Source organism: Aulonocara stuartgranti, assembly GCF_965226115.1.
Source record: "Aulonocara stuartgranti genome assembly, chromosome: 6".
Taxonomy (NCBI): Eukaryota; Metazoa; Chordata; class Actinopteri; order Cichliformes; family Cichlidae; genus Aulonocara; species Aulonocara stuartgranti.
In genome coordinates this window covers 33,894,892-33,915,047 of record NC_138944.1, presented here as the reverse complement: position 1 = coordinate 33,915,047, position 20,156 = coordinate 33,894,892, and the positions used below count along the sequence as shown (strand labels likewise).

Below are 20,156 nucleotides of genomic sequence, written 5' to 3'. Positions count from 1 at the left end.
CATTATCTCATATTATGTTCAATTCTGTAGTTAAAAGTATAAAGTTTAATAATGTCTATTTTTAGTTTACTTTGTTAATAAACACATTTTTTAGTATTTTAGAAACACTAACATCATACATATCCAAATATGAAGCAATGTTTTAACTCCCATTTACATACAGACCTGTGGCCAACTTTACAAACCATTTTGAATTTTTCCAGCTGAGGCGTTCAAAATAGATATACTTTTGATTGTCACAGTGTTATTTGGGCAGCTGCCTGCCTAATATAACATAACATCACCACAATATTTTACATTAAATGAGGAAATGTATCTTTGTTTCCTCAGCTAAGACTGCTTGGCTGCTGTAGCTTGTGTTTATGTTGAGAGTGACATCTGATTTAAAAGCAAGAAGCAAAAGCCACTGAGCACCATCAGTCAGCACAGAGGCAATGCTACAAATTTAAGGAACGAAGGTCAATTCTTTGTGTGTGTACATGCACAGAGCACATGTGCACACGGTTGTGCAGATTAACTCACAGATGTATATGACAACTCACGTTTGTGGCATTAACATTGTTTTCCAATCTTAAACAGAAACAGGAAGCTCCAACCCGGAGGGCGGTGCACTGTTGGACGGACCAATCGGAGTCTGCGCTGCGGGACTGTTTTGATCACGCGGACTGGGAAATGTTTCACGTGGCCGCCAGAGACATTGATGAATACACAGACTCAGTCTGTGGATTTATCAGGAAATGCGTGGAAGATGTCGTCCCATCCAGAACAGTCAAATCCTTCCCAAATCAAAAACCCTGGATTAACGGAGATGTTCGCGCGGCACTGGCGGCACGGAACACCGCCTTTGCCTCCGCGAACACATCGGACTACAAACACGCACATTACCAACTCCGGAAGACGATCAAAGCAGCCAAACGTGAGTACAGGGACAGGGTGGAACAACAGTTTGACAACCCTCGGAGTATGTGGCAGGGACTAAACACGATCACAGACTTTAGAGGGAAAACCAGCACACCGCAGACCACGGCCTCTCTGTGTGAGGATCTAAACGTATTCTACGCTAGATTCGACACAGCGAACACCATGAGACCGGACAGTGTGCGCACCACGGATGACGTCAGTGCGCACACTGTGTCTGAGGAGGATGTGCGGAAGTGCTTCAGGAAGGTGAACGCACGCAAAGCTACTGGTCCGGACGGGATTCCCGGCCGCGTCCTCAGGTCATGCGCGGCTCAGCTGGCTGGAGTGTTCACGCACATCTTCAACCTTTCCCTCTCTCTGTCTGTAGTCCCAGCCTGCTTCAAAATGGCCACCATCGTCCCTGTACCCAAATCCTCCACCATCTCCTCATTGAACGACTGGCGACCTGTAGCCCTGACCCCCATCGTAAGCAAATGCTTCGAGAAGCTGGTCAGGGACTTCATCTGCTCTGCACTACCCGACTCACTGGACCCTCTGCAGTTTGCATACCGCCACAACAGGTCCACTGATGATGCCATAGCCCTGACACTACACACTGCCCTGTCACACCTGGAGAAGAGAGACACGTATGTGAGGATGCTGTTTGTAGATTACAGCTCAGCATTCAATACCATCGTTCCCTCGAAGCTGGACAGGAAACTGCAGGATCTAGGACTGAGCAGCTCCCTCTGCAGCTGGATCCTTAGCTTCCTGTCTGACAGACGCCAGGTGGTCAGACTGGGCAGCATCACCTCATCCCCCATCACACTGAACACTGGTGCTCCACAGGGGTGTGTACTGAGCCCTCTCCTGTACTCACTCTACACCTACGACTGCACAGCCACTAACAGCTCCAACATCATTGTGAAGTTTGCGGACGACACTACAGTGGTGGGTCTTATCACCAACGGTGATGAGACGGCTTACAGGGAGGAGGTCAGCGCCCTGACCCACTGGTGTCAAGACAACCATCTCACCCTCAACGTCGCAAAGACAAAGGAGTTGATAGTGGACTTCCGGAGGTGCAGAGAAGTACACACCCCCATCACCATCAACGGCGCTGCTGTGGAGAGAGTGAGCAGCTTCCGGTTCCTTGGCGTACACCTGGCTGAGGATCTTACGTGGTCAGTACACACAAACAAAACAGTGAAGAAGGCGCAGCAGCGCCTCTTCTTTCTCAGGAGACTGAAAAGATTCGGCATGAGCCCCCGCATCCTCAGGACCTTCTATCACTGTGCCATTGAGAGCATCCTCACTGGATGCATCACCACCTGGTATGGCAACAGCACCGCCTACAACTGCAAAGCTCTCCAGCGAGTAGTGCGGTGCTCTGAACGGATAATTGGAGGTGAGCTTCCCTCCCTCCAAGACATCTACAGGAAGCGGTGCCTGAGGAAAGCGGGGAGGATCATCAAGGACTCCAGTCACCCCAGCCATAAACTGTTCAGACTGCTTCCATCAGGAAGGAGGTTCTGCAGCATCCGGTCCCGTACCAGCAGACTGAGAGACAGCTTCTTCCATCAGGCCATCAGACTGCTGAACACGTCATAGACACCTCAGCTTCACTACTGGAACTTCAACATTATGCACTCCACACTGTATATAAATGCCACTTGTTTTGCACATATTCAACTCTGTATATTTTATATATTTTATTATTATTATTATTATTATTATTATTTTATTTTATTTTTTTACTATTTAATTTGTAAAAATGTGTATACACACACACACACACACACACACACACACACACACCATCCATCCATCCATCCATCCATCTTCATCCGCTTATCCGAGGTCGGGTCGCGGGGGTAGCAGCCTAAGCAAAGAGGTCCCGACCTCCCTCTCCCCAGCCACCTCCTCCAGCTTGTCCGGGGGAATACCAAGGCGTTCCCAGGCCAGCCGAGAGATATAATCTCTCCAGCGTGTCCTGGGTCTGCCCCGGGGCCTCCTCCCGGTGGGACATGCCTGGAACACCTCGCCCAGGAGGCGCCCAGGGGGCATCCTTGCCAGATGCCCGAACCACCTCAGCTGGCTCCTTTCGATGTGGAGCAGCAGCTGCTCTACTCTAAGCCCCTCCCGGATGGCCGAACTTCTCACCCTATCTCTAAGGGAGAGGCCAGCCACCCTTCGGAGGAAGCTCATTTCCGCCGCTTGTATCCGCGATCTCGTTCTTTCGGTCACTACCCACAGCTCGTGGCCATAGGTGAGGGTAGGGACGTAGATCGACCGGTAAATTGAGAGCTTCGCTTTTACACTCAGCTCCCTCTTCACCACGACTGACCGGTGCAGCGTCCGCATTACTGCACACACACGTAGGAAAATATTTAGTATACACATCCAGAAATGCATACACTATTATATATTGTGCATATATTTATTAGTTTCAGGTTGGCCATTCTTGTATTTTGCTCGTTTGTGTTGTTGTGTTTGCACATCTCTGTTGCTTGTGGGGCTCGCACACAAGAATTTCACTCGCATGTGCTGTGCCAGTGTGCCTGCACATGTGATGTGACAATAAAAAGTGATTTGATTTGATTTAAATGTAATACATACATTTCCGTCATTGGCCATAATTCTTGCAAGGAAGGGACTCAAAGGTCACAAGTTATTAAATAAAATTAATTAAACACACCATTAAAAGAAGTTCACTATTCACTCCTTAAACGTCATAGCTAGCAGCAGTTATTTATATCTATGAAAGAGAGAGCTTAATTGTTTGATTAAGCTTGATTGGAATGTCAGCTCCACACTGTGGCTGGTTGATTAAATAAGTTGGGGGAGCAAAAGTAAAATGAGCTACTTGTGGGATACTATTTAACTTGGGTTGGGTAAGCTGCTCATTTTATGCTCATTTTACTTTTCAGATGGTGTCAAGTATGGCAGTTTGGTGTAATTGTTAGCCTTGTAATTCATAGTAATATATTTCTCACACACAACCTCAACCTCTGCCTCTCCATGTGAGCAGAGACGCAGCAGCATCTTGTTTCTACAGGAAGCCTGATTAAAATGTTAGGCATTTATACGGTGTACAAGATTAAAGAATATAAAACTGATATTACTAAACCTGACTTCCTTCCATCTATTTTCTGCTGCTTATCTGAGTCCGGTCATGATGCCCAGACGTCCCCCTCCCCAGCCACCTACTCCTGCTCTTCCTGGAGAACAGTGAGCCGCCACTCTGGTGCCTTTCGGTGTAAACGAGTAGCTTTCCAAATAACTCAGCTCTTCATCGTGTTTCTAAGGCAGAGGTCAGACATCCTTCAGAAGATGCTCATTTGTGTCAGATTTTAGTCATAGGTAAAGTTATGACTGTAGACTGACGGGTAAATCAACAGGGATCAATACCCTGCTCCTCTTTTTTCCAATACAAGTTCCTCTATCAAATCATTTTTTGACACTTGAGTCAGCAGTCCAAGCAGAGATGACCAGAAGTTCCTTTTCCCACTTAAGTGGTATTTATGGTCACACAAATGCGTCTGACAACAGACAGGCAGCGAATACTGGGATACCAGTTATAATTCTGACTTTGAAGTGAAGCCACTTTTTGTTTTGGCTGTTTTTAATCAGTTCCAGTCGTGTTTAACCCCCATTTAGATTTACTTTCCCAAACTTTGTGGCACTAATGATTCTGTGTCCAGGTTTAAAACACCTGCTCTTTGAATTTGTACAGAAATTCTAGTTTAAGTCTGAGTTTTGTGCTGCTTTGGAGTATTAGTTGTTTTATATTACCTGAGTCCTGAGTAAAGTGTGGTATAAATGCAGGCATGGTCTCAGTGTTTTCTTCAGTGTTCTGGCTGATGTTATTGAAGCCACAGTGAGCATTTTTGTCCGTTCACCAGTGTGGCGGTATTTGAAAAAATATACATCACGGGTGAAATGAAGATGGTTAAACTGTTACATCGCAGCTTTAATTTGAATGAACGTGTTTGTCTGTCTGCAGGCTTCTCAGCCAGACGAGCTGACCATCGAGGAGCAGGAAATCTTGGAGGTCATCGATGATGGCGACATGGAGGACTGGGTCAAGGTACAAAAATAACACAAACACAGTTATGTAGCAGATGCACTCTCATGTTTGAGGGTTGGTTGTTTTGTGTATTAGTTCACTCTCTGGCTCTTAGACTGTTTGACAAACATTTAGTTTCAGTTTTTATAAGACCCCGCACCGGTACAGACTATCTACTGGACGTTTTAGTGTTTCTCTGGGATCAGTTGAACTGATGTGGCTTCAGGAATTAGAATAATTCAACTAAAATGCGTGCGGTGCATTGAGGCAGGTCAGGTTGGCCTGGGTGGTAGAAGCTCTGCTGAACATAAAGACAAATCAAAAAATGTACAAATACACAGTTCTCTGCTTCTTTTTTGGCCCTGCAGCCGTAAAGGGCTGATGGGAGATTCTCGTCACGCAGCCGGGCAGGCAGGTGGGCGGGCATGGCACCCAAGTTTGTGAATGCAATAATTCATGAATGAGGCAGTTTTTAAATTCATACCTTAAGTGTAGCTACTGAAAATCTGGACCAAATCCTGATTGATGGTGATCCAATCCTGCCTCAGCAGCGCTCCGGTTTGATCACAGTTTGTCAGCTTCTGCTTTTTAACAGCGGTTCGTGGACTCTTGATCAGTTTGAGATCTGCGGAGTGACCTGGTCATGGATATAAAATGTTAATTTGATGATCTCCCAGCTACTTAGTTGTCATTTTCACTTTGTTTGTCACAGACTGTTACAAAGTTGCTCCTGGACCTTTGGGAGAAAATTTGAGAAGTCTTTGAGGACATTTTTCGGGTGGTCAGTGGTGTCTACTTAAATGTAGAAATGTCAGCTGTGGATGCTCCCATCATTGTGTGAAGTCATTCTTTTATAAACGCCTCTGCAGAGCTGCTGGTGTGTAGTCATTGTGTACTTTGTGTGTGGTTGTTTTCAGATCATTTCCCTGAAGGAACATTGTGCATTGTTGCTGTTTTACTTTTGTTTATTGTGTAAGTCTGGCTTTCCTGTGAGCCATTGTGCAAATGTTCCACGTGTTGAGCCAATATTTTATGTATATTTACTTAGGTGATTATCTTTTCATATACAGATATAGTGTTTTAATGGGGTATTTATTTTAATGAATATAATCATACATAAAAATGTGAGCAATATCATTTATATAGATCTGTTTTAGTGCTGTGATTCCCCACAGCATGCCCCAACAGAGATCCCAATACCTCTGAGTGTTTTCAATCTGAATGAAAATAAGTAAGCAGCGGAAGGGGAGGCCACCGGTGTTCATGAAATCAAGCTTCATGAATTCAGCAGAGGCTTGTTTAGGATTTTAGATTTCTCGTTAATTCAGGAAGAGAGAACAAAAGCTCTCCTATTATTCTCTTTGTGGCTGTTATTAAATTCTGGCGACGATGCAGTGATATTGTTACAGCCCTACTCTTTACATCTGACTTTATTTTTTCTCATTAGGAGTTTTCCTGTTGAAACATTTTTGGCTGTTGTCATCGTCTGTGTGCATTGTCTGTGTTTCCAGGCCAGAAACCGTAGCGGACAGGTGGGCTACGTCCCGGAGAAATACCTGCAGCTGCCCTCCTCCAACAGCCTGCTGAGCATGCTGCAGTCGCTGGCCGCGCTGGACGCCCGATCCCAGTCCTCCAGCAACTCCACCGAACCTGAAACCGAACTCCCAACCGGCTCCGTCAACGGAGACTCGAGGAGTGAGATCCGCCTCCACCAGATAATATCGGAGTTTTGATTTCCTGCTTTGTTTAATACCCTCGTTGCCACTGTCTGTGTTGCAGTTTCATTCGCAAAGGCTTTGTACGACTACGCGGACAAACGGAAGGCGCCATCATCCCCATCCTGAGCAGAGAGACCCACGAGGACGATGGCTTCTGGGAGGGCGAGTTTAACGGCGTTGTTGGTGTAAGAGTTCAAATAATAGTTTGCAAAAGCTTGTGACTGCAAAATTGTGTCTGCCTAAGGGACAGTTTGTTCCAGGAGATAAGCGAGAGTTAGAAGATTAATAGGAAGCACCTGGCCTCCAGACGGAGAAGATGTCCTTTTAAATGTGTCCAAAGTCGTCAACAGAACATTTGTGGTTTTGAAACTTATGCCTGTGTTGTATCTGCTTGACGCATGAGGGTGCGTCATAAAAGTAAACCCTGATGGTATAAAACAACTGCTTGTGTATCATTGGGCGGAGATCGATGCTGTCTGTGGGCAGTGTTCATCTCCCCACGCACGTGTTCATTAAAAACATTGTTTGACCGAAGCTCTTCTGGACCATTATTGTTTTGTGCTCACCCTCAATATTTGAACTCGTAACAAACAGCAATAACGGCAAAACATGTAATGGACGTGCTGGTCCACTAGACAACATCATGTTGATGTAAAGCTTTGGGTCTCTTATGCAAAGTAAAGAGGCTGAAATAAGGTGTCCATGAGTATCAGTTTTCAACATTCAGTATTAAGAGACAAAGACTGTACGGGTTGGGCCAGTCGTCAAGTCCTGGAGCAAAGTGAGCCTGCAAATCAATAAGATGCAAATCAGTTTATACCTTTCATATAATGTTTGAATTTGTTTATTCTGAGTTTTATTGTTCAGTTAGTTTCCACAGTTCATATATCATGTGTAATTTTTCATTAGTTTCAGTGTTTGTTTGTATTTTATTCTATTCATGATGGTTGTGTTGACAGATTTGTCCAAATTTAAAGCTATAGATGTGAACTTTTGGTTCCTTTATTATTACCTGTATAATTAGTTTCAGTGTTTGTGAAGTGGGGAAGGAGGACCCAAAAGCAGGACTCGTGCGATGGACAGTGCTCTTTATTTACAGTGGAGTAAATAAGACAACACAACAATCCAGTGAGCTCCCTCGACTCCTGTGTCATGTCTTCACCCAAAACTCCGTGCTCTCTGCTCCGTGGCTGCTGTCCACCTGTGCTCCACTCTCCTCCTCCTGGGAAAAAAACAACAGAGGCAGCCGTCAGGACACCATGCCGCCTAATCAACAAAAAACAGTCCCAGTCTAAATAATCTAAAAGACCAACCACGGCTCCAGTGATGGCAACACACAGTTCTAGTGACCAACCCAGTGGGCGGCACTCGAGACAAAGCAGTTCAGGTGGCCTGCATACATTTAGTATCAGGCTTTACAAAAAAAAGTATCAACTATGTTAGGATCCATGTTCATCATGTGTGATGTGTGTTTACATTTGAAGGTGTTTGTGGATTTGTCACCTCTCTTCAAGGTGTGGTTTGTGTTTGATGCTGAAACAGATAAAGACTGCTGATTGGCTGAAGTAGGGTTCAATAAAAATTGTTTGGTTGTTGTTTTGGGCACTGCTCAGGTCCACATTAAATAAACTGCTGCTCATGTGTGTTTGTAGGTTCTCAGTCATCCAGGTCATGGTTGTCTAAGGAGCCTGGAAAGAAAGCGACTTTACTTCTTTAAGGTTCTGGATGATGTTTAACTTCTGATCCAAGAAGCTTCTTCAGTTGATGTGCTTCCTTTGCTCATTTTCCACCTCTGCACAGTTTCATTTGATGACAATGCAGTGCAGTTCTCCCAAACATACAACAGAGGGCGCTATGCACATTCACTGAAGTGCAGAAAAATACAAGTGGAGGAGGAAACAAACAGCAGCATCAAGAGAGAAAACTGAAGTGTTCAAAGCGAGTTACTTTAGTCTCTTATTGTAATATTAATCGACATCTAAACATCACGTTGATGCTTCATGTTTGACTTCCGTGTCCTTTTACTGCTCAGTTGGAAAATATTGATGCAATTTAAAAGAAGAGGAGAAGAGTAATTTCTCTGTACTACTTCAAAAGTAATTTGAAAGCACTGCCTCATATGGAAAATGAATCATGATGAAATCCTGAAACAAATAGTGTTTGTGAATATGAAGAGTTTAGTTTTCATTTTGGTCTTAGAAGTATAAAAATGCAGGACTGAAGACAAGATGGAAATGATGTGTTATGAGAAATAAAACACATATGTCACTATGTACTATCATTTTATTTTGTTTATTTTTTGTTCTTGTAGGTTTTTTGCTTTAGTGTAAATTTTGAAAGCACTGCTTTTAGTTTGAAAATTGGATTCAGTGTTTAGAGTTTGGACAAAACAATGGACGGTTTCAAGAAATGTATTTTATCAACAAAACTTATTTTCATGGTTACTGTATTTATTTTAATGCCCTCAGTGCACGGAGGCCAACAGCCTCCATGTAAACATTTCCACCCCCAACAATCAGCTCTGATTTATGAAGTTTATCATGTTCAGGCCCTGCAGCTGGTTGGTGGCATGTCTGATCAGAAAGCCTTTCTGCATCTTCACAGTGTGAGTCTGAGAGTTTCTGAACAACAGGATGAGCTGCTACACACCTGACACCACATTCAAACACACACAAGCTGCAAATCTGACACAATATTTTAGACCAAAGAAAAAGGTTCACAATTTGCAGTTAACATGAAGATATTCTAGAGTAGAAACAACACACAGCACACAAGTTTCATGTAGAGATGATTGTTTATTCTGGATGTTATTTTCATTCAGTTATTTTCCATTACTTCTTGGATTAATTTTCTCATTTATCCATTTCATGTAAGGACAGACTTTTACAGAAACAGATAGTCTAGTACAGCCACAACTACTACTACCTATGTGTACACCATAGATCTTATTATCGTATATCACTCCACCACCAGAATCACCCTGCGAGAGACAAAAATGTAATTTGTTATGAGTTTGTTTCAGGATAATTGCTGTCTACACAGTAAATATACAATAATGATAACAGTAATGCCAACTCACCGGACATGTACGCATGTTAGATTTTTTGTAACACATCCTGTTATCATACGGCACATTGTCATAACACTTTTTGTGTCTGATATCCTCACAGCTAGCAACATCCATTTCTACACACTGCAGTTTACTTGGTTCTGTTTCCACTACAAAAAAGTGAAAAGAACAAAGCACTTTATAGTGTTGAATTCTATACACATTAAATTAAATGCTATGTTAACAAGATGGATATTTTATCTTATTCAGGATATTACCAACTAAAAGAAATGTATTCTTCAAGAGAAATTGAAGTTAAAAGAAGAACGGAAGAAATACTATGTGTCAAAACATTTTTTAAATAAAATTTAATTTCAAAAGTGCACAAAACCCCAAATTAAACAGAAATTGTCTAGCTGTGACATAATCAAGCAAAAATGGTCTTACTTAACTCTCCAGTGTTAGGATCTTTTTCAAACAAACCATAGCCGGCCATCTGAATTTTGTCTCTAGAAAAAGACAAAAAATAAGTATTTCCAATTATATTCTATACCCGGGATTCAAGCCTTGAGTCCACTTGCAGCCCAAGTTAACCCTACTTGGTATATTGACATGAAGAAATATAATGCAATTTGACCCTTGAAGGGTTTTTTGTTGTTGTTGTTAGGGAGGATTTGTTTGTTGTTGAGTGGACAACCAACTGCTCCAAGCTGGTCAAGAAGGCTCACCAGCGCCTCTTCTTCTTGAGGACTCTGAGGAAGAACCACCTGTCCTCAGACATCCTGGTGAACTTCTATTGTTGCACCATCGAGAGCATCCTGACCAACTGTATAACAGTCTGGTACGGGAACTGCTCTGCCTCGGACCGGAAGGCGTTGCAGAGGGTCGTGAAAACTGCCCAGCGCATCGCCGGAGCACCACTTCCTGCCATAAAAGACATCTACAGAAAGCGGTGTCTGGAAAGGGCTGGGAAAATCATCAAAGACCCCAGTCACCCATCACATGGACTCTTCACCCTCCTGCCCTCTGGGAGGCGCTACAAGAGCCTCCGGACTAAGACCACCAGGTACCGGAACAGCTTCTTCCCCACAGCTGTCAGACTCCTGAACTCTGCCTCCTGACATCTGACCCACGTTAACACATGGACTGAACACACACACCCACAATGGACAACTGTACCCTCTGACCCACGTTAACACATGGACTGAACATACACACACCCACAATGGACAACCGTACCCTCAAACACACAATAATAACATGGACTGAACCACCACTCACAACCACTAGCACTTTATATAGCCTCTGTAGAAACTATCTACACCCTCACTTATCTTAACTGCACTACTGTATAGCTCTGTAATAATCATTCTGTACATACGATAATTTTTAACCCTACAACTGTTTACAACTTGCATAGTTCCCATTTCTGTATAGCTGTATATCTCAGATTCTGTAAAGTTATTTATTTCATATTCTGTATAGTTTTTCATATTTATATCCTGTTCATATCCTGTACATAGCTTGTACTCACTACAGCCTGTACATACCTATAGTTATAGAATATTCACAACATACTTCATACCGTGTACATTATAACATACCATAATAGACCCATTTCTGTAATATACTCACATATCTATATTATTGCTAATATATATTGTAATATATCTATATCACTAAAGCACTTCTGGATGGATGCAAACTGCATTTCGTTGCCCTGTACCTGTGCATGTGCAATGACAATAAAGTTGAATTCTATTCTATTCTATTCTAATTCTATTCAATGCTAAAATAAGTTAAATGCAATTAAAGTTAAGAAAAATGTGATTTAACATGAAGGCCATATGAGCAGAGAGTACAAACATGTTGAGGGACTGGCTGTGTTAGTTCAGTGAGAGAGTCATTTGTAAAGAAAACCATTTTCACTAGCAGTCAAAAACTAATGTGTACACTTATGTCTGTTTTTTCTTTCGTTGAATACATGCAAAATGATAGCAGAAGTGCTGCCACGTGTCTAGCCAGAATAAGAGTCACTGTGAGTATAATATGGCTTCTTGACAAAAACTTAAGTTAAATGCAAAATGTAATGTTAATTAAATAATTTAATATATTTTGTAAATTAACATCATGGTCAGGTCAGAGTCAGGGTTCAGTAAGCAGGTGACTAATATTCAACATTGTGAATAAATAAATAAATATCATAATGTAAATAAATGTAAAATGTCAATACAAATAAATAAAAATAAAAAAGTGGAAAAGTCAGAAAGGATTCAGACTTATTAGGTAAGCGCACAACTTACATGTTGGGAGGATTTGCACAGTCTGGTAAGGCAACGGTCTTCCTGCCTGGTTGTGAAGGAATTTCCAGTAGCATGATGTCATCAATTGTATTTATGCCCACAAAAAATGATCCACTTGTGATTTTGACCTTTTTTTTTTATCTGAAGATCGTTGAAATAGTAACTTTATCCATGATGGATGTGGATGAACTCCTAAAGTTGCATACATATCCCTGCACAAGGGGAAATGGGTGTAAGCTACGCTAATTACAGAACACAAGCATTTGAAATACTGTCCTAACTTTTAAATTCTATTAAAAACATTTATAAGTGAAACTGTTGTTTTCTTACCATTGAGAGCGAGAGAAGAGAAAGGCGTTTTCGTTTTTTTCACACTCTGAATCCACACAGAAAAAATTCAACAACACAAGACAGTTTATACAATTTACACTTTTAAATGCACAGACACACGAGTAATTTATATACAGTATACACGGGCCCCATAGACGTCATATACCAGAAGAGGTTACTCCTAACTTTTTGACTAATTTAAAAGCACCTATAGCCCAGGCCTCACCTTGCTGGTCAATACACACCTCGGGAACGCCCGCCCGATAGCGCTCAAATTCCTAAGAAAACACCATATGCCAGAACAACTTTATCTCACTTCTCTATTTCTCTGCTGGTGTTGCTAAATTTTTGACTAATTTAAAAGCATCTTTCAGCCCAGAGCCTCGCTCTTGCTGATCAATTACCCGTCTCAAGTACGCCGCCTTGAAAACGGCCTCATTACTAACGCTAGATAATTTAAAACCGCACCCCGCCGGACACCTGGAACTCCACCAGCTGCGTGAAAGGCAATGAAATCCTGGCTCACGCTTTTGGCTATACTTAAAGTTGACAGGCAGCTGACGTTTTTATGGGAAGCGGCCGGTCCGCGACTCTATCTGTCAATCTGGCGCAGTAAAAGAAACGGTCTCCCTTCGACCGTTTCGGTTTATTCGGGGCGCCCGAATCCCCCTGGCAACCAACCAAGCAAATAGCCTAACGGTGCGTCCACTGTCAGGTGTCGCCGCCACAGCGCTGAGCTGAACTACGCCCTTAGGGGCCACGCCCCAGTCCTAAATTAAATTTACTTATTTTAAAAGCCTCACTGATGGGTACCTCCTGCCCATCAGTCTGTTACCTGAAGCCCAAGACCTCGTCTTTACTACTCAATCAAAACCAAATTATCCCTACACTACCGATTGACTGGCTGGCATTCCCAGTCTTACACAACAGAGAGTGTGTAGAGTTTTAGACGCTCCTAACTTGACCTTCACACATGAAGGAATTAACATGGCAGATTTAATGGAGTCAGGAGGAGAACCTCATGACTGCGCAAAGAGAGCTGAAGTGGACGAGAAGATAAGAGAAGACTTGAAAGCAGAACCTCTGACAGGAGCTGAAGATTGGTTCACTGATGGATGCTGCTACAGGGATGATGAAGGATTAAAAGCAGGCTACGCGGTAGTTTGCAGGAAAGGGGCTGCATTTGAAGTGAAGGAGGCTGGAAGACTTGACGGGCAGCAGTCAGCCCAAAGAGCAGAAGTAATTGCTCTAAGTCGAGCTTTGAGACTTGCAAAAGGAAAAAGAGTCAACATTTACACGGACTCAGCTTATGCTTTTGGAGCGGCTCATGTGGAGCTCGCCCAATGGAGAAGAGCAGGATTCAGGACAGCAGATAACGCACCAATCTGCCACAAAAAGGAAATGGAGGAACTTGAGCAGGCCTTGGGAGATCCAGAGGAGGTGAGCATCATAAAATGCAAAGGCCACTCCTCAGGGACCGGCCTGATGGCCAGAGGAAATCAGGAAGCCGATCGAGCTGCAAAAGAGGCAGCGGGTTATAAAGCATCACGACAGATGGTACAAATAACGGTGGAAGAAGAATCAGGAGTTAACATGCTAGAGGAGGCCAGGAAGGCCCAAGGGGAGGCTGCCCCAGAAGAGAAGGGGATCTGGAAGAGTCGAGGAGCCTGGTGGTGCCGAAACTCCGGGTGGGGAGGGGTTGCAACCTGCAGCTCGTCGTGGAAGGTGACAAAGGGGGCGAAGGCCAGCAGCCTATCTGAGTGACGCCAGGCGACATAAGAAAAGGTGAGTGCCACCTGTTGATTTTTATCCAAAGGCGCTATATTGGAAGTTAAAACTAAATTTAATTAAATAATATTCACTCAGTCTGGGCTTCTGGCGTTGGTCCATAGTGATCTTGACTAATTAGTTGTAAAATAGGGCATAGTAGTCTGACTAAATTCATTGTTGTTCATTTTGGGGGTGAATTTTGAGTTAAGAAGTTATGTGTTTAAGTTAATACGGTTTAAGGGGTGTGGAAACAAATAAATACGGTTTAAGAGGTTAAAAGTGGGTTGACTGGTGTTAAGCCTTCACCATGACACCATCCAGGTTCATTTTTCCAGCAGTGGGCTGCAGTCAGAATCCACCGTTCATGGATCAGTGAGCCACCACAGAGACTTTCATGTGTTGCACTGGTTGCCTTTAGTTTCACGTGATACTGACGCTCAGTGTCTGGACACATGTGGCCTCCATAGATCCTTTTGTGCAAATCTACTCCTGTGCTGACTGTGATGCCTGAAAAAGAAAATAATTTACTCACAACTGGTTGTTTCTTCCATCTGAAGAACAACATATTCTTTCTAGTTAATATAGTTGCAGAAATGTGTCTGCAAATTGATGAAAAGAAGAAAAAGTACAATCATACTGTAGAGACAGTGTTCCTGATACTGTAACATTCTGACAAATGTATAATAACTGATATCAAAGCAGAGACAAAGAAGAACAAAAACAGTATCTGGTGGTTTAGTGAAAACCTAAATAATCCTTTAGTAACACAGAATTTGTCACAACCTGAGAAATAAGTGCAATATTTCACTCACCAACACACAGAAGAAGAAGAAGCTTCAGATGAGCCATTGCTGTCATTCAGCTTGCAGTGAATGCTGTGCTGGGACCTTTTTAAGCCTCATTTTTTAGTTAGTGATGGATCCACCAATCAAAGAGCCTAATGTTATCAACAAAACCCCATTGGTTCGTTGGGACAGTTTTCATGCAAATGTTGAACATCTCTTCATCTTAACAAAAAAGTGTCCTCATTATTTGTAGTCTTTGTCATCCACATACTCCAGGAAATGATACTGCATTTGTTAAAATAAGTTGTTTTTTAACAGAATAATTTCAAAGTTGAAGTTAATTTATACACACACAACTTTTTAGGGTGTGTGTATATCTTTTTCTAAGAGTAGCATAAAGGAAAAACTATAAAACATCTGTTCTTCAATTAGCAAGATATTGACTGACTTAATTTAACAATGTATTTATTTTCTTTTTTGTTTGTATTTTGTATTGAACTTTTCTGTACTCATAATCAAATATAAATCAATTCTTGGATAAAAAGTTGTTTGACATCCTCCCTGATCATATTCTTAGCTTTTTAATAACAGCACAATTTTAATAATAATCAGTTTGTTTCTTTGATTTTTCATCATATTTTTCTGATATTCACTCTGTGCTGTTTCAGATCAGTTTGTGATGTGTCCAGGTGACAAAGCCTTTTGGGTCAAATTTGTGATATTTTGCTATGTAAATTAAAGTGGCCTTTGTCTTGACTGTTGTCACATATGATGATGTTTCAAAGGTTCTGCTATGGGCTCAGATGGTGCAACAGAAGATTAAATTTTTAGTTTTATTTTTTTCTTACCCGGACTAAAAACATATGCAGCAGTTTTTCTCAACTAGTCTGTAACACTTTCTGACACGTTCTTTAGACGGACTCAGGCGCACACCAGGAATTCCTTGTGAAAGAAGACAGTGCGTTTATTTACAGTGAGAAAACACCGAATATATGTACAGAGTGCCAGTGAAAAGGCGGTCCGGGGCTCCAGGGTCCGAAGGAAACAGGGAAAGGGTCCAACATGCTCCACTCTCTCACAGAAAAGTCCAATTCCTCTCCTCCGCTGCTCCTCTCGCTCACATACTCAAACTGTGACCACAAGTTTGCATCATGGCGCTGATCCAGAATCCTTCCCTTATTGTTAATTCCTAGTGCTATAATAAAAAAGCGATAAGAATAAAAATATGAAGTAATAAATATACAATAATGTATGTATGATGATTCAATTTGTTTGACTATCCACTCGGTGCAGGCACAACGTTTATGTATTATTGTATAAAATACAATCATGTATTTTCTTTAAAATGTGTTTTTTGAATATCATAATTACAATAATCCAATCCATAATTGTGTTTTCTTGTCATTGTCTTTGCAAAGCAAATAGGAGTTTAAACCACAGCAGTGAAATATGAGCTGAGTCAACTGAAGGTGAACAAGAAAGAGCCTGACAGCTGTTGTGTTGTGCAGTTTCACCTGCAGTATATAACATATCAGACTAGAGTTATGTCCTACAGCTTCGGTTCCTGAGAGTGTGAAACGTTAACATGGTCCTTGTGTGTGTGTGTGTGTGCACAATGTTTCTTTACAAGTGAAACTAGAACCACTAGATATGTGGTTCTAGTTTGGCTCTGTTGGCTCTGCTGCTGCTTTATTTGCATTACTTCCAAACTTTCTGCATTTAGCAAATAGCCTCTTTTGCTGTTAGCTAATCAAACAGAGGCAAGCAGAGAGAGTCTGTCACCTTCCTCCCTAAACTTGATTAAATTTACCACAGTGTAATAGTGTACATATAGTTGAGGACAGAGAGACAAAACAGGTGAGATGAGGAAGTGAAGAGAGAGCGTTATGCAGTTTTCCCACTCCCACCTGATAAAACCATCTGTTTTGTTTCTCATGACACTTCTTTCTCTCTGATTCTTTCACTGTCTGTGAAAACAGAAGACTTTATTCATAGAGTTGTTGTTTTTCAAGGTTTTTATTTTGTTCTGTTCCATTTTGGCATTTGGGGATTTTGTTTTGCACCGTATGAGTGCTGCACACTTTGGAGGAAGAATGAAATTGTTGCTAATAGTATTTTTGTCAGACTGTGCCACGTATGTCACCATAAATTCACTCAACAGTCGTGTTTACCGTTCTAAAAGTGCTCTACATGTACTATGGTCCAGTGGGTGCTGCACAGTCTCCTGTTCTAACATTTAATCAGTCTCTTGGTGCTACATGACTCGTGCACATGAGCAACTAACAGATGATCACTCGAAACAGGAAGTATCTGTGCTCAATTTTCAGTGTCATGGCAAACGCTGTGGAGGATTTTTTATGATCACTGACCATAATTTCAAAATACTTATTTGAGAAGTCGTTGTAATATTAACTTTGAGCATTTATTTTTGATGACAGATCATATTGACTGATTGTTCTGAGAGGCTGTGGCTGAGAATATTATAAGATGGAATCAGACAAGGAAGATGAAAAAGGAATAGAGAAGGACACGGGGGAAAGAAAAGAAAAATATAAAGTGCGATGATGCAGAGTAGAGAGAGTAGATGTGAGATGAATCAGTAAAGAAGTAAGAAAAGAGCAGCCTGCAATAGTCCACTGTTAGTATAATGTACAGTGGGATGCAAAAGTTTGGGCAACATTGTTAATAGTCATTATTTTCCTGTATAAATCGTTGGTTGTTACAATAAAAAATGTCAGTTAAACAGACACACACAGTGATATTTGAGAAGTGAAATGAAGTTTATTGGATTTACAGAAAGTGTGCAATAATTGTTCAAACAAAATTGAACTCACTAACAACCTTGGAAGAGATTTTTATTTGTTTATTTTGCATAGGCTATTAGTATTAGGGACCCACTAATCCAATAGTTTGATTAGATATCAGTCCCATATTTACAAAAAAACCTTGGTCAGATATCGGTGACAATGAGCTGATCTATTATTCACTTCTTTTTTTTTTTTTTTTTTTTTCTGCCTGTCCCATTTGGTTCTTTAGCCATCAGAATTGTTGTCTGAAGACCAACAAGGATACCCAATGGATTTACTTTGCCAAATGGATCATCGTGGCATTGCCGTATTGGTCCATTTGGTCGATCTTTGTTTTTATTATTTATTATATTTTATTTTCAGATGTTACAGACGGGACAGACATGAGTGAGGGATAGGAAAAGAAAGAGGAAGGAAAGGAAAAACAGAAGGGGAGAGGGACAGTGAGAAAGGGGGGGAGAAAAAAAGTAAAAATCTCCTGGATCACCTGTTGAGAGAAGAATAGAAAACAAGCAAAAAAACAAAAAAAAAACAAAGCAACATACTAAACACAACACCATCGCATTAATCTAGCTAAGTGTAAACAGCAGTAAATACTAAATATTCAATGTTGTTGTGCAGCACGCAGGACAGATGTGCTTCGAAGTAGCAGCCAAGAAGGGTGTAATTTAAGTCTACGAGCAGTGAACACCCGTGTACATACCTGTGTGGATCAGCGCGCTTGTATTCCAAAGGTTTCTCCATGTAACGATCTGCTAGGGAGTGTGGGGGGGCCACAGCCCCGTCCTCCAGGGTATGAAGCAGGTATGGAGGAGATCAAAACTCCAGACATCCAGAGGCCCCCAGAACACAAGAGACCATGGCAGACCAACAGAGGGGCAGCCGCGCCACTGTCCCAGTAAGAGCTGAGGAGAGTCCCAGATGAGGGTTCACTCAGCAGCCGCGGAGCAGAAGCCAGGGGGAGTTGCAGTGACGCGCCCGTGAGCTCCGCCGGCAGCCAGCTGTGCCTGAGTGACCGAGCCCCAGGCCGAGAGGCCGGGGGCACCCCACCTCCGAAGTGGACCGAGCGAGCCCCAGGTTCCAGGCCCCGATAAGCGGCCGCCAAGGAGTGAGCTGGTGTGTACCTGGACGCCCACCCCCAGACACAAAGAACCACCAACGCACCGACACCTGAGGGAGTCCGCCACTGGCAGGGGAAGTGGTGGTGGGTGGAGATAGGCCTCCAAACCTTGGAGGACCTGAGGTGTCCCCAGAGAGGTGGTGTCTGATACCCAACCTGACATATAGACACAGACATACAGGCACACACAGACACAAACATCCATTCCCACCCTCATGCTCTCATATGCACTCACTCCACACTCAACCAACGTGGAGACAGACATAAAGAGACGCTGTACACACGATCACACTCCCCAAGCGTACTCTACAAACCGGGTCTAGGTACCCTTGCCCCTGGAGGGGGGGAACTGCACCCAGACCCAGGTGGTGTTACCCTTTTCCCTGCGGTGGGGAGAGGCAGACCACCCCGACTCCGTAGCAGCAGGGAGGCCCCACACTCCAGACCGCAGTCGGACGGCCAACTCCTCCTCCTAGCCCTCCCGCTCCAGCAGGCCGCAGAGAATGGGGGTGGAAGAAGACTCCAAACCTCCCTCCACCCGCTCATTGTAGTGTTGATGCATGTGTGTTCTAAGGTGCAATTAAAACCCAGGAGGGCATAGAGCTACCTGCCAAGGAGCAGCAGGTAAGCGCATAGTCCCTCCTGATAGCCCTCAATGTCTAAGTGTATATTAAAATTGAGAGGTGGGCAACGACGCCAGGGGTGAGGTGTACACCCTGATGGTAATTTGGACTCCGTGATTGTGCCCACCCCCAAGATCCTATATGTATGTGTAATGAGAGTGTGATCTATTATTCACTTCTGGTTTTACTTCAACATGCCACAGGAGGGCTAACGTAGCATGGAAGCAGCTAAGAGCACAGCAACAGTAGTGTGGGCGTGTTTTGCCCCACCCACAAGTTAATTATTGTAATTATTACTTGACTTGAAAAGAATCAGCCTTTTGGGATTTGCTTACCTGGATGACTGAGCATGCATCATCTGGACGTAGCGTTTTCAGTGAGAGAAACGTTTCGTCACTCATCCAAGTGACTTCTTCAGTCTCAGCTGACTGCAGGTTTCCCCAGTCTTATAAACAGTACATTTGCAAAATGACTGAAACTAGCACCACTGATCCCATTGATCAATGGCCTTTGATCAGTAGTTGTTCATCAATGGTCATGAGAATCTGTATATTAATTACCAAGGAACTGACCTCCCAGACCATTGTTCATTCAGTGGTGCTAGTTCAAATTTAAAGGTTCCTTGTTGATTGATATGAATTTTATTTCATGTGAATAATCAGTAATTACTTATTAAAAGCAC

General features: G+C 42.6%; 2 protein-coding genes across 2 annotated transcripts in view; one reads left to right on the top strand and one right to left on the bottom strand.

Moving 5' to 3' along the window:
* Positions 1-4,075: 4,075 nt before the first annotated feature.
* Positions 4,076-6,813, top strand: LOC309708655 (F-BAR and double SH3 domains protein 2-like; the record flags this gene model as incomplete). Its single annotated transcript, XM_082536887.1, has 5 exons — positions 4,076-4,131; positions 4,729-4,780; positions 4,907-4,990; positions 6,481-6,664; positions 6,749-6,813. The coding sequence occupies 5 exons, from the start codon at positions 4,076-4,078 to the stop codon at positions 6,811-6,813; spliced, it is 441 nt and encodes a 146-aa protein (XP_082393013.1).
* A 583-nt stretch (positions 6,814-7,396) lies between these two features.
* Positions 7,397-20,156, bottom strand: part of LOC309708654 (uncharacterized protein) — a gene marked incomplete at its 3' end in the record, with an annotated part of 44,122 nt that continues 31,362 nt past the window's right edge. Inside the window, exons 5-6 of the mRNA XM_082536886.1 lie at positions 7,785-7,909; positions 7,397-7,474 (exon numbers count right to left, since the gene is read on the bottom strand). Coding sequence (XP_082393012.1) covers positions 7,397-7,474; positions 7,785-7,909 — 203 coding nt within the window. The remainder of the gene's footprint in view (positions 7,475-7,784; positions 7,910-20,156) is intronic.